This window comes from Caretta caretta, chromosome 8 (genome assembly GCF_965140235.1).
Source record: "Caretta caretta isolate rCarCar2 chromosome 8, rCarCar1.hap1, whole genome shotgun sequence".
Lineage (NCBI taxonomy): Eukaryota > Metazoa > Chordata > Testudines > Cheloniidae > Caretta > Caretta caretta.
In genome coordinates, this window is record NC_134213.1 from 75,434,330 (window position 1) to 75,447,675 (window position 13,346).

The 13,346-nt window shown below is 41.6% G+C and overlaps 1 protein-coding gene across 10 annotated transcripts in view; it reads left to right on the plus strand.

The window, feature by feature from the left end:
* The window catches only part of EVI5 (ecotropic viral integration site 5), a 136,567-nt gene that overhangs the window by 60,833 nt on the left and 62,388 nt on the right, over positions 1–13,346 (plus strand). For all 10 annotated transcript variants that reach the window (XM_075131633.1, XM_048860550.2, XM_048860553.2 and 7 more), the window contains 2 exons: positions 945–1,091; positions 10,068–10,163. In XM_075131633.1, coding sequence (XP_074987734.1) covers positions 945–1,091; positions 10,068–10,163 — 243 coding nt within the window. The remainder of the gene's footprint in view (positions 1–944; positions 1,092–10,067; positions 10,164–13,346) is intronic.

A 13,346-nucleotide genomic window follows, 5' to 3' on the forward strand; every position in this document is an offset into this window, starting at 1 on the left:
GCCCGCTGCTGCGCAGCCAGAGCTGTAGGTCAGCGCCTGGGGACCAGTGCCTGTCACCACAAGGCCAGAGCCCAGGACTGCATGGGTGGAGCCAGGAGCCCGCACCTGCTGCTGCACGGCCAGGACCAGGGATCAGCACCTGGGGCCAGCTCGCACCACCACGTGGCCAGATCTCGGGAACAAAGCTGTGGGTTGGCACCTGCTGCTGTGCAGCTGGGGCATGGATCAGCGCAGCCAGAGCTGCGGGTTGGCACCTGCCACTGCGTGGCCCGAGCTTGAGACTGGAGCTGGGGGCCAGCGCCTGCTGCCGCGCAGCTGGAACCAGAGGGTGGAGGCGAAGTCCCTCAGCTCGAGGTCAGGGCTGCGTGGCCAGAGCCGGGGTGGTCAGTACCCACTGCCCCGCGGTGGGAGCCCAGGGCTGCACGGCCAGGCTCCTGAAGTCTCCCTGCTGGAGCCTGACGCCGAAACCCCCTCCCCTCAAGGTGGGTCAAGAACTCACCTTGCTGCTGCAGCATTGTGCCCCACCTCTCTCTCCAGAGGCGGTGTGGGGTGCTGCACATCCAGGAGCAACAAGGAAGGAGTGGGAGAGGCTGATCCTCCCCCGCCCCAATCACTGCCCAGATGACTGTCGTGGCTACATGAAAACCCCCTGATGTCTGCATTTGAGAAACGTTGCACTAGACCACCTGGTATCTGAGTATACTTTATCAAAACATATTTTCATTCAAAATAAACATTAAGATGAGCAATTTTTAATTGCAACAAATCTTGGAATGCTTCTTGCTCAATAAAATAACCTTTTGATTTACTGAATTTGTAAATAAAACTGACTTGTAAATCCTGTTTATAAAATATCTATTGGAAGAAATGTTAGTGCTTTCCTTGTCTATTTAGGTAGGTGTGATAAGACCTCTTCTGACACACTTTTTTTTTATAAATGTCAGAACCACATCAACAGTAACCATTTACGGAGGGCGGAGCAAGAGGTCAGCAATCTACAAGGAAAGGTGCAATATCTTTCTGCGCAGAACAAAGGACTTCTTGCTCAGCTGAGTGAAGCAAAACGTAAACAAGCTGAGACTGAGTGCAAGGTAACCAGCATCATGAGCACACCATTCATGTACAAAGTATATATTCACATTCTTCTTTCTTATTTGTGACAACCAGATCCATATTTTCAGCTTTATATAGACAACAAACCTCACAAAAGCAAAACCTTACATTTTCTAGTGAATTAGAAACATCATCTTGGATTTACCACCCACCAAAAGGAGGGATGACAACCTTCTCCTCTAATTTGTGGTCCTGTGGAAGTTAACTTTTGAGTAGAACTACACTTTAAAGTAAGTGACTGTATAAAAGGCACAGACTTACACAGCAGACTCTGAACATGGTTTACTCAGACATAACTGATTGCATTCATGACAAAGTACTTTATAGTACTTTAATTCTGGTTAGCAGAATCAATATAGCTGTGTGAGGGGTCACAAGGGTAGAATTAGAGTGGAAGGGGACATGTCCCCAGGGTAGGGTGTGACGGTACCCACTGTCCAGTGGCAGCCTATCTTTCTGTAGAGTGTCTACAATTGGTCAATCTGTGTCCAAGAAGGCTGGGTAGAACAGACCTCTTCATTGTGGTCAATCCACAAGAATGAAAGAGTCTGGCTTGACTTTGAAATCCCAGGTCCAGTTTGCACTTTTTAGTTTAAAAAATCACAATTTTTTCTTTCTAAACTGCTATACCAAATTTGGACAATCAGACACCATAAACATGGAGTCTTGCAAGGCTTTTAGGAACTTCCTTGTAAAACCATACTTCAAAATTATCATTGCCCCTAAAAGTGACACTATTTAAACCAAAAGTTGTTCCAGCTCAAGTGTGTAAAATTCTTTTCCATATCAGAAGCTGAAAACAAAAGTTAAAAGCATGTCTTTACTGTACTTAATTTTCAGTACACATGCGTGGTAGGATTCCTTTAGTAAAGTAAACTAAAATATTGAATATATACAATATCTCTTCTGTGTCAGTTTTTAGTATAATCCAGAAGACTAGCATGAGCGGCACATCAATAATCAAACTACAGTCTTAAACCTTCAGCTGTACACTGTTGCATTCATATACTGCATCAGCTTCCAAATGTGTCCATGAACATATGAGTTTTGCCTTAGCAAAAGTAAATGGCTTATGTTTACACTTAAGTTCCAGATGTTTCCAAATTCATTATACAGGGCAAAGTTGAAAAAAATATATTTCAAGGAAAAAATTTCTCAAATGACACTCTTATTCAAAATGTATGCATATAGTAAGAAATAACATGCACCCAAGTGTTTGTAAGGCTGTAATTCCATCAAAGGGTTCCGATGACAGTATAAACCAAGAGTGAAGCTTGAGTGGTTTATCACTGTCACTAAATCCCAGAGATGAAATTACATCCTTATTAATATGTATAGTTTTTCTTACAATATCTCTCAAACCTGTAAATAACAAAATTTGTGAGTGTTTCAAAGTGTTCTCTTCCGGGTAATACAGTTTAATTGACTAGATTTCTGTACACTAAACTATGCTGACCTAACTTTAATCACCCTAAACTACGAAGTGTAGTATGTATTCAGCACCTCTGTCTCTTAACCAGTCTCCTAATTAACTTCATTTTGCCAGTGAAGAGTTTTTTTATTCAGTTTCATTTGATTTTAATTTAAGGTGTTTACCATTTCTCTTAGATATACTCTAGTCCTCCTCCCCTAGGACACTCAATATCTCTTTAGAAAGGATTTTCGTTTTTCCTGCTCTTTACATTGTACTGTTGCTAGCCTCCTTTTTTCCAATGCAACCTAAAATAAGTGTACAGGTAATTGGGTATTAATGTGCAGTGGAATTTGACAAGCCAATGAAAGTTGTTTTTTAGGAATCTGCCCACTGAATATTAAATGTCAGCTCTCTGTTCCTCTGACTAGAATCAGCACTTCATTCTACATAAGAGTTGATTTCTAATGCTGAATCAATTACTGCTTTCCATATGTTGATTTCCTTACTAGATGTTCACAACTGTTTTATATATTGGTGGCATTTCTTAGTGTATAAGGGTATGTCTACACTACGAAATTAGGTGGAATTTATAGAAGTCGGTTTTTTAGAAATCGGTTTTATATATTCGAGTGTGTGCGTCCCCACAGAAAATGCTCTAAGTGCATTAACTTGGCAGAGTGCTTCCACAGTACTGAGGCTAGAGTCGACTTCCGGAGCGTTGCACTGTGGGTAGCTATCCCACAGTTCCCGCAGTCTCCGCTGCCCATTGGAATTCTGGGTTGAGATCCTAATGCCTGATGGGGCTAAAACATTGTCGCGGGTGGTTCTGGGTACATATCGTCAGGCCCCCGTTCCCTCCCTCCCTCCGTGAAAGCAAGGGCAGACAATTGTTTCGCGCCTTTTTTCCTGAGTTACCTGTGCAGATGCCATACCATGGCAAGCATGGAGCCCACTCAGCTCACTGTCACCGTATGTCTCCTGGGTGCTGGCAGACGCGGTACGGCATTGCTACACAGCAGCAGCAACCCATTGCCTTGTGGCAGCAGACGGTGCAATAGGACTGGTAGCCGTCATCATCGTGTCTGAGGTGCTCCTGGTCGCCTGTATGAGGTCGATCAGGAGCGCCTGGACAGACATGGGCGCAGGGACTAAATCTGGAGTGACTTGATCAGGTCATTCTCTTTAGTCCTGCAGTCAGTCCTATTGAACCATCTTATGGTGAGCAGGCAGGTGATACAGATTGCTAGCAGTCCTATTGCATCATCTTCTGCCGGGCAGGCAATAGATGAGGATGGCTAGCAGTCCTATTGTACCATCTTCTGCCGAGCAGCCATGAGATGTGGATGGCATGCAGTCCTTCTGCACTGTCTGCTGCCAGCCAAAGATGTAAAAGATAGATGGAGTGTATCAAAACAAGAAATAGACCAGATTTGTTTTGTACTCATTTGCTTCCCCCCCTTCCCCATCTAGGGGACTCATTCCTCTAGGTCAGCACTGCAGTCACTCACAGAGAAGGTGCAGCGAGGTAAATCTAGCCATGTATCAATCAGAAGCCAGACTAACCTCCTTGTTCCAATAAGAACAATAACTTAGGTGCACCATTTCTTATTGGAACCCTCCATGAAGTCCTGCCTGAAATACTCCTTGATGTAAAGCCACCCCCTTTGTTGATTTTAACTCCCTGTAAGCCAACCCTGTAAGCCGTGTTGTCAGTTGCCCCTCCCTGCATCAGAGCAACAGCAAACAATCATGTATCTGAGTTGAGAGTGCTGTCCAGAGCAGTCACAATGGAGCACTCTGGGATAGCTCCCGGAGGCCAATACCGTCGAATTGTGTCCACAGTACCCCAAATTCGAGCCGGCAAGGCCGATTTAAGCGCTAATCCACTTGTCAGGGGTGGAGTAAGGAAATCGATTTTAAGAGCCCTTTAAGTCGAAATAAAGGGCTTCATCGTGTGGACGGGTGCAGGTTTACATCGATTTAACGCTGCTAAATTCGACCTAGTCCTAGTGTAGACCAGGGCTAAGTAATGACACTTCCCCACTTGTAAATTCTTGTTTCATAGGGTTTAATACTAATAATCACATCAAATCCTTATTAAATATTGCAAAGAAGTGGGGTATCCTCATCCTTTTCATAAAGTAAGAGAGCACTTTGAGTATCCTCTAATCCAGATTCTAGATTAAGTTTGTATCCATCCTCATCTGGATAATTGGCATGGAAAACCTTGCTCTAAAATGGGTTGGGACGAGAGGCTAGTGGATATTCAGTGCAAGCAGGGACTGTGTGTTTGTCAAGTGTAATCCTTGTGGCCAGTGAATGAGGTGGAAATGCTAACTATGATCCTGGCTAGACCCTGAATTTTGGATCATAATCATTAGTCCCTGAGGGGTGTATGAGGCTTATATCACAACATGCTTCACAAATGCACATTTGTGATGCTCTGAGATCTGTAGGATAATGTTAATATGAAGTTAGAATCAAGTTATTTGCGCCAAATGGAGATTATTTGGCATTCTGGCACATTATCTGAACCGTGACTTTGAATGTAAGCTTGGAACAGGCCCCATATCTAATTTTTTGTACAGAATCCTGCATAATGGCATTAATATACATTTTTTATTTGTAAATTGTATTAATAGACAATTGTGACAATTAATTAATAGACAATAGACAATTGTGATTAACTTGCTTAGGTAGGACTGTCCTAATTTTCCCTCCACTTTCCCCTTCCCCAAAATCCTGTCACTGATATAATCTGTCATGCCTGCTGTCCTCCTGTTGTCCCCACACCCACTCTTCCCTGACTTGCGTCTTGCTTCTACCTCTCAATAAAAGCATGCTGTGGTCTCTCCATCCTCAAGAAGCAGTCCCTTTATTCCACCTGCCTTTCCAACTACTTCCTCTCCCATCCTTTAATCTCTAAACTCAAAGGCACTATTTGCCACTGTTGCCTACAATTCCTCTTTTCTAGCTCCACTTGGCCCCTTCATTCCACTGAAATTAATCTCACCAGGATCTCTGACTCCTTTCATGGCCAGAATTTCTGGCTCTTTACCTAATCCTCCTTCACTTGCTTATAAAACTGGTCACTTGCTCTTTCTTGACATCTTGTCCTTCCTTGGGTATTTGTGTCCTCTCCTGGCTCTTCTACCCTCTGATCATTCTTTCATTGTATCTCAGTGGATCCTCCTATTTTGTGGGCAGTCACACAAGCTCTTCACTTGACCAACTTCTCCTTTAACATTTTTTTGGGCTTCTTGTATGACTTCAGCTACCATGTGTATGTGGATAGGTTTGAGAGTTATCTTTTCCACTCTTAATCAGCTCCTTCCAACCTATCCCACATCTCAGCGTGTCTTTCTGACATCTTGGATGTGTCACTGCAATTTAAACACAACATGGGCAAAACTGAACTCCCTATCTTTACTTTCCAAGCCTCCTCCCCTTATCCTTTTTGTTACTGTTGACAATACCATCATCTTTCCTACTGTCCATAAACCTAGATGTTTATATTTGACTCCTTCTGCCTTATCCCATGTATCCAGGCCACATCCAGATTTTTCTATAACACTTTTGAGTGTTCCTCCCCCTCTTAGCTGATCAGGTAAACCTTTTGTTCAGTTTCTCATCTCCCATATTACTACAGTGACTCCTGTGACCTCCCTGACAACCACATCATTCATCCCTAGGCTATTCACAACAAAACTGCTAGAATCTTCCTTGTCTTTTTATTCTAAACACATCTCTCTCACACCTTCTTGAGTGCCTCCATTTGCTCCCCCTCTTCCACAGCATTTTGTTAAGCTTCAAGTACAGTCCTTAAGACAATTCTGTCCCTCTTGTCTCCTGCTCTGCCAACAAGGCTATCCTTGATTCCCCTATGTTTGCATCTCCAGCTCTTCTTGCTTTTTTCACGCAACCTTCTGCTTGGAATGCCCTTCCTGAACTGGTCTTTAAGGGCAAATATTGCCTTCTTGCATTCCTCCAAGACCCACTGTTTCCATGATATTTGCAAAAAGTTAGTCAACTAATAATGCATAAGTTTGAAGGGTGGTTGAGTGTAGTTATTTTTTAAAATGTGCCTCATGTGCTGTTTATATAATCTTGATTGCATCCCTCTTCGCACAGTGTATGTTTGTTTTAGACTGCAAGCTAAAGCCTGGGTGGTTGCTACCAGAATACAAGCACTTATTTAAAGTAGCATTTTGTAGTAGAAAACCTATTGGAACCAGTTTTATAATAGCACTTAGCTTATTACATTTTCTGGTATGTTTTCTGTTCACTTGCAAAACTTAATGCACACAGAGAAGGTGAAACTTTTGCAAGTCCCCCCAAGCAATATATTTTTTTCATGTTAGCATTACCTTTTGTGGAGAGATCTCAGATTCTCCTCTCCCACCCATTTCCCCCTCCAATAACAACCGAACACATCCTCAAAGCCTCAATCTTCATTCTTCTAGCTGAGAACTGAATGGGTCTCCCATGTACATAAACTGTGTTCTTTAATTTCCTGAGGGACAGGCATGTATGGTGACTCTTTCAGCCAAGTAAAGAGATCTTAAAATTAGAATATCTGCATGGGTAACCAGAAAAACCTCAAGTATGTATACAATCTAAATCTGGGAGTTTCCTTACTAGCATGACTGTCATCAATCAATACAACCTCTTTGGAATAAAATGAGAGGTTTTCCATTGCAGTATCAGGGGCACTAGTTTCTCTAGTTTTAAATATTTTCATTTTATATCAACTAAAAGTATAGATGGGACCTGCTAGACATGGTTCAAGCAGAAATGCTTTGAACCAAAGAAAATATGTCAATGTAAGGAACCAGAAGGTATAAGAACTGTTGCAGTGTTTGGGAATGATGGCCATAGCAATGTTAATTATACCTATCACTGAAAACTAGGTATTTTAAGAGGACATGTGGGGGCCCCAGGGCCAGAGGGGAGGAACAGTAGAGGCTACATGAAGTCCTCAAGTCTCTTGCCTGAAATGGTGACACAGATCTTCATTCCCCAAATGCAAGTTAATTTGACAATAGATGTTTTGAAATTGGTTGGAGTCCTACTGAAATGATTTTCATATTTGGGCCACTTCAGCACAACCCTCTTGAAAGCCAGAAAATTTAACATGCTATGGATGTTCAAAAATACGGTGTCCAGTGGGCAACAATAGTCCAGTGGGCAACTATTCACTAATATTCCAAACCTAATAGGGTTGATCTCTTCCTTCATGTTCGTCCATCCAGTGTTTTAAGAGCCACCTAATTAGGCCTCCCTTCCTCTCTGGGATCGTATCCTCTCATCTAAAACTTACTGCGTCAGAAATGTGTAATATTAGGACTAATTAAGAGAATTGTATATCTGAGCAAATGACTTTAAAGTATAGACAAAGTCATGCAGTCAGAATAATTTTTCTTGAAAAACCTTGACCCCTCCCCTCCCCCCCCCCCCCAAAAAAAAAAAAGGTCTTAGACTCCTGTCCTGATTGCCAGTCTCCTGCTTGGGGAGGGGGAGAATAGTTCCTTTGCAGTGTTATCATTTCCTTGTTGGATGCTACTGCTTTGCAGTTTAATTCCTTGAATTTCTCCAAGAATAAGTCCAGTTGAGCAAAGTTCACAGATCTGTGCAGCATCTGACTAGAAGAGGCTGCTCAATAAAGGGAGCTAGGGTTTTTTTTATTGGCACACTTCCCACTGCTGAAGTGAAAGATGCTGCATCTTCTGGTTCTGAGACGTTAGCTGGTCCACTGTTCATTCCTCAGTTATTTGTCATGAAACTGTAAAATCACCTGCTATGTACCATCAGTGTATTAGTCTAATTTTGAATAAGTTGACCATACTTCTCAACTTAACTGAGAGCAGATACATCGACTTGTTGTGAACATTTCAAACTTTATCAAGAATTTGAAGTGTCTGTCAGTGTGTTCCTCTTGTTGTATCTGATCAACAATTCACCAGCTGTATGATGTCATCTTGAATTGTTTGTAATCAGCACAGTCAGATTAAAAGGAATCCAGTTACTATACTGTTAGGGCTAAACTCTGCTTTAAGGTAAAGTAACCCAGCAGCCCTGCATGGGTGGAACTGAGGGCAGAATATGGCCCTCAGCCTGAATGAGATATGAGGTCTGAGTCAGTAGCATTACATTTGTTGACTCTACGGTTTTCATCACTCTGAAAAATAACAGGTAACTAATGTAGTAGAACAGGTCCACAGTTATTGTGAAAGTCAGAATTTAGAAAAAAACACTTCACAATATCAAAGAGGGAGTGCTCTTTTTTTTAGTCTTTGTAATCTTCTAATAACTAAGTCTGAAATTTAATTTAATTGATGGCTGTAGAAGTGATAGTCAAGTAACAGAAGGAAAAATCATGTCCACAACGTGCTCTAATAGTGCAGTGATGGGAAACAACTGATGTTCTTTGTTTACAAGATCCAATAAAAGGCCAACTTTAAAATTACTGTAACGACTGTTCCAGAATAAAAAAAATACAGTTCAAAATCTAAATGGGTCTGATTTTTGGTACTGCCTTTACATCAGAAATACTGTTATCTATCCAAGTTCTGATAACTATAGCACAGTTATCAGATTTCAAATAGCTGAAAAAAATCAAGCATCAAACTCTAATGGAAGTGTGACAATCTCCAAATTTAGGGAAATTTATTCTGTAGACTTCTAAAGATATTTCACACAATACGAATCTTATAGGACCTTTGTGGTCTGAACTAACTTCCATTCCCCACAATGTTTAACTAAAAGATTATTTAAATTTGATTTTTTTTTAACTTGAATGTCAAACATCTGCATTGTAGAATGGCATACACTTAAACCACTGCTAGGATATATGGCTCAGGTGCTTGATTAAAAGGACTTTAGTTATAGTGGTTTGTCACTGTTACAGATAATCCAGTTTGATGGTAACATTACCAGTTGCCTTATGTGAAACGAGTCAGTTGAGAGGGCATGGACTCCTGTGATAGATACCTTGTTAGCACTGGGAGGCCAATGTTTGAATTACTATGGAGACTAAGCCTTTGACAGCTAGGGGTGTGCTTTACATGCCAACTGTTGAGGTACACTGGTTTGCAGTGTTACTGTCCATGCTATATCACTTCTGTGGATGAAGAGAATACTTCACTTGTACTCTTAATCTAGTCCTTTTCCTGGGTATTAAAATCTTAAATAACACTTTTAGTTATATTTCTTCTCCTCTCTCTCCCCCATCCCCCAAATAAAGGGAAGACAAAGAACAAAATAGAGGAATGGGGAAGGGAGGAAGGGGGACAGGGAGGAAGAGCCCCATCTCGAGTTTCATCTGCTAGGAATAAATTAGGGTATATCTATGCTACAATTGAACATCCATGGCTGGCCCATGTCAGCTGACTTGGGCTCAGGCTGTAGGATTGTAAAATTCTATGTAGATGTTCAGGCTCAAGCTGAATCCCTGGCTCAGGGAGCCTCCCCCTCAGAAACCCAAAATATCAGAGAAAGTTCTCTTGATTTTACAGCTTAGCCCTATTCACCTCTTTTTCAGAACAAGGAAGAAGTGATGGCAGTAAGACTCCGTGAAGCAGACAGCATAGCAGCTGTGGCAGAACTCCAGCAGCATATTGCTGAACTGGAAATCCAGGTAACAAATAACACTTGCAAATGCTAAATGTGCAACATAGTACTGGCCCCATCCTTATTTAGCATTATCCCTTTTATTTGCTCCCTTTTCCTTCTTATCTAAGCACAAGGCCATGCTACTCTAATGTTGGGTAATGCTGTACTGTTGAATATTTCCTTTTAGAAATAAAGACCTTGCTTTCTGTCAAATAAATATATTTCTGGGATGTTAATTATTGCTTCCATGCAAGTGACAGAGAGCCATGCATTTCCTCTTGGCTTCAAACTTGCATGTTTGCCTTTGCTGAATTTGTCAATGTAATGTAAATGTAAATTACCAATGAATGTTTCAAAAATTGAAAACCTCCTTTTAGATTTAAAAAAAAAATTCTCATCGTTTAATTCCAGTCACCTTTCTTGTTTTGCCCAATTGTACTGCCAGGGCCAGAAGTGTAGGCATTGTCCTAAACCCACATTTCAATTGTCTCAGCTATATATTGTTTGACTTTAACTATAATAGTCTTACTACAGGCCATAGCAAGAGCATCTGAGGGTGCTTTCTGAAGCTTCTATTTCAACCCCCTCACTTCCAATCTATACTTCTGGGCTTATATTGTTCCATGGCCTGATGACTTGCTGGCTCTAGGGATAATCAGTGACAATTATGTACCCTTTAGGTACTTTTCTGCTATCAAAAATCTGACCCCATGTCTCACCTACAACTCTTCTGTCTTAACTCTGCTGTGCCAGTTTTAATTGTCCTCCTTACAACTTCTCACAGCTGAATGTCAACTGCTGTCTTAACTGGGACTTCTCTCTTCCCTCTGAGTTGCTGTAACAACTTCAGTCGAGAGCTTCCTCTTGCCCACTCACCAGATTGATTTGAGGGAATCAACCCCCGAATCCCCTGGTGTTCTAAGCCTCTAGAGTCAGAACAGAGTCCAGGCACTGCTGCTGTCTAGCAGTCTCTAGACACGGTCTCTCGAGTGCAAACCCTCCGTCTAGCATGCCCCTTCTGAGAGCAGTGACCACATGCCCTACTGCCCAGTCCCTGGAACCATTGCTAAGTCCTCAAACTTTCCTCCTGCGCTGCCCGGCTTAAAAACTCTCCCAGAACTCCAGCCAGGTGGTGGTGTGAATCCACAGTCTACTACTTCATGGACTGTGGGGTGGTAGGCATAATGCGTGAAATTCAGATACTTTGCACAGGATTCTAAAACCATTGCTCTTTATTTAATTGCACGACATACATGGATTAGTTTTTAAAAAACAAAACCCTTTGTATATTTCCCTGCCTGTTTCCTCAACACTCCAAAGTATAATTTGGGATGGGGTGAAGATTCTCTGGGAGCTGTCCAGGCTTGTGTTCTGAAATGTGGAGTCTTCTTCCCCCAGCTCCTCTTCTCTGGCCTTGGCCAGTCTGTCCTCTTCCTCTTGCCCCTTTCTTTGCGCTTTCTTTTCCCCTGTGAGTCCTTTTTTTTTTTTTTTTAAACCCCTCCTTTGTTACTTCTTTCTGTGTCACGCTGCTGGTAACTTTCCACCTTCTCCATTTCCATTACCCCTGCAAACAAATTGGGAGAAATCTCTTCTGGCTTAAATGTCCTCTGGCTTCAGGCATTTCCACCTGGATAGGTGACCATTACATTCTAATAAGTTGTCATTGTCCCTGAGCTGCCAGCTATGTAACACAGCCCTGCCAGCCCATAGTAGATTCCATATTTACTTAAAGGCATTGAGTGATGCTGTAATTTTGTAGCACCAACTTCATAATATCAGTCAGACTTCCTAGTTGTACAGAGAGACTTCCCAAATTGCCCCAGTCGTTTCCTCTGAAATGTTGCCTTCAAAACGTTTCTCTTTAGCTTATTGTGGCCAAGCTTTTCTCTCCCTTTGATCCCTCAACTACTGTATCTTTTTTCCTTTCCCCTTAGCTGTACTTACATGATCCAAACTTTTTTAAAATCCCAACCTATTCCTTTACTGCACTCTTGTCTTGCTGTCTGTACAAGAAAGCGATACAGCATCTGTTCATTTTCTTTGCGACACTGATGTCTGCTTTATAGGCTGCTGTGTACAAATAAAGTTAACAGAGCCTTTATGAAGCTTCCTTTACCATGAATACTTTTCCTCAAGCACAGTAGGCACATAAATGATTGAAAGATAGAGCAATCATCTTTTTTATCACATTGTGCCTAGATACTGTGTGATAAGTGCCTTAGAAATGCATAATAAGTAAAATTATTACAGATGAATTGCTTATCTCTGAAGTAAGATAACAAGAAAATAGCTGTGTTTTAGTCAATCTCTTCTCACGTACTCTTCATATGTACTAACAAACATTTTATTAAAAAAGGTGAACTACACTTTTATCCACTTTTTTTTAAATCCTAGATTTTAAGACCGGAAGGGGCCTTTGGATCATATGGTTCAGCGACGTGAGTCGCATGCATAGTTGCACAACACCTCTGTGGGCTGCACAGAAACAAAATAGCATCCTCTTGCAGTGTGACCTCACACATACAGTGCATGTGAGGTCCAGCTGTGTGGTGAATGCCATTTTGTAGAGCAGGTCTGCTGCACTGGTGCATGCGTTCAGGAGTTGTGCAGTTGAACTAGTTAGTCTAGCCTCCTGTATAACAAGGCTGTAGAGTTTCACCATTATCTCTATATTGAGCCCAATAACTTGTTAGACTAAAGCAGACCTTCTTGCTGAAAGGCATCTGGTCTTAATTAGAAGACTTTAGGAGATGAAGAATTCACCCTCCCTTGGTAGGTTGTTCCAGTAGTTAAACACGGTCTTAAACTTGTGCCTTATATCTAATTTGAATTTGTCTGGCTTTAACTTCCAGCCATTGTTCTTGTTTGCTTTTCTCCATTAGAGTAAAGAGTTCGGTACCTGGTGTTTTCTCCCAGAGAAGGTCTAGACAACATAATCAAGTCCCCTTTCAATTTCTTTTTGATAAGATAAATAGATTGAGCTCTCTAAGCCTCATATTAAGGCATTTTCTCCAGCCTTCAGACTATCTTTGTGGCTCTGCACCCTCTCTAATTTTTCAACATCTTCTTAAAAAAATGGACACCAGAACTATGTGCAGTGTTCTAGAATCTTTAACAATATACAGTCAATCACTTCCCTACTCATTACTCCTGTTTATGCATCCAACGATCACTTTTGCCACAGTATAACATTAAAAGCTGATGTTAA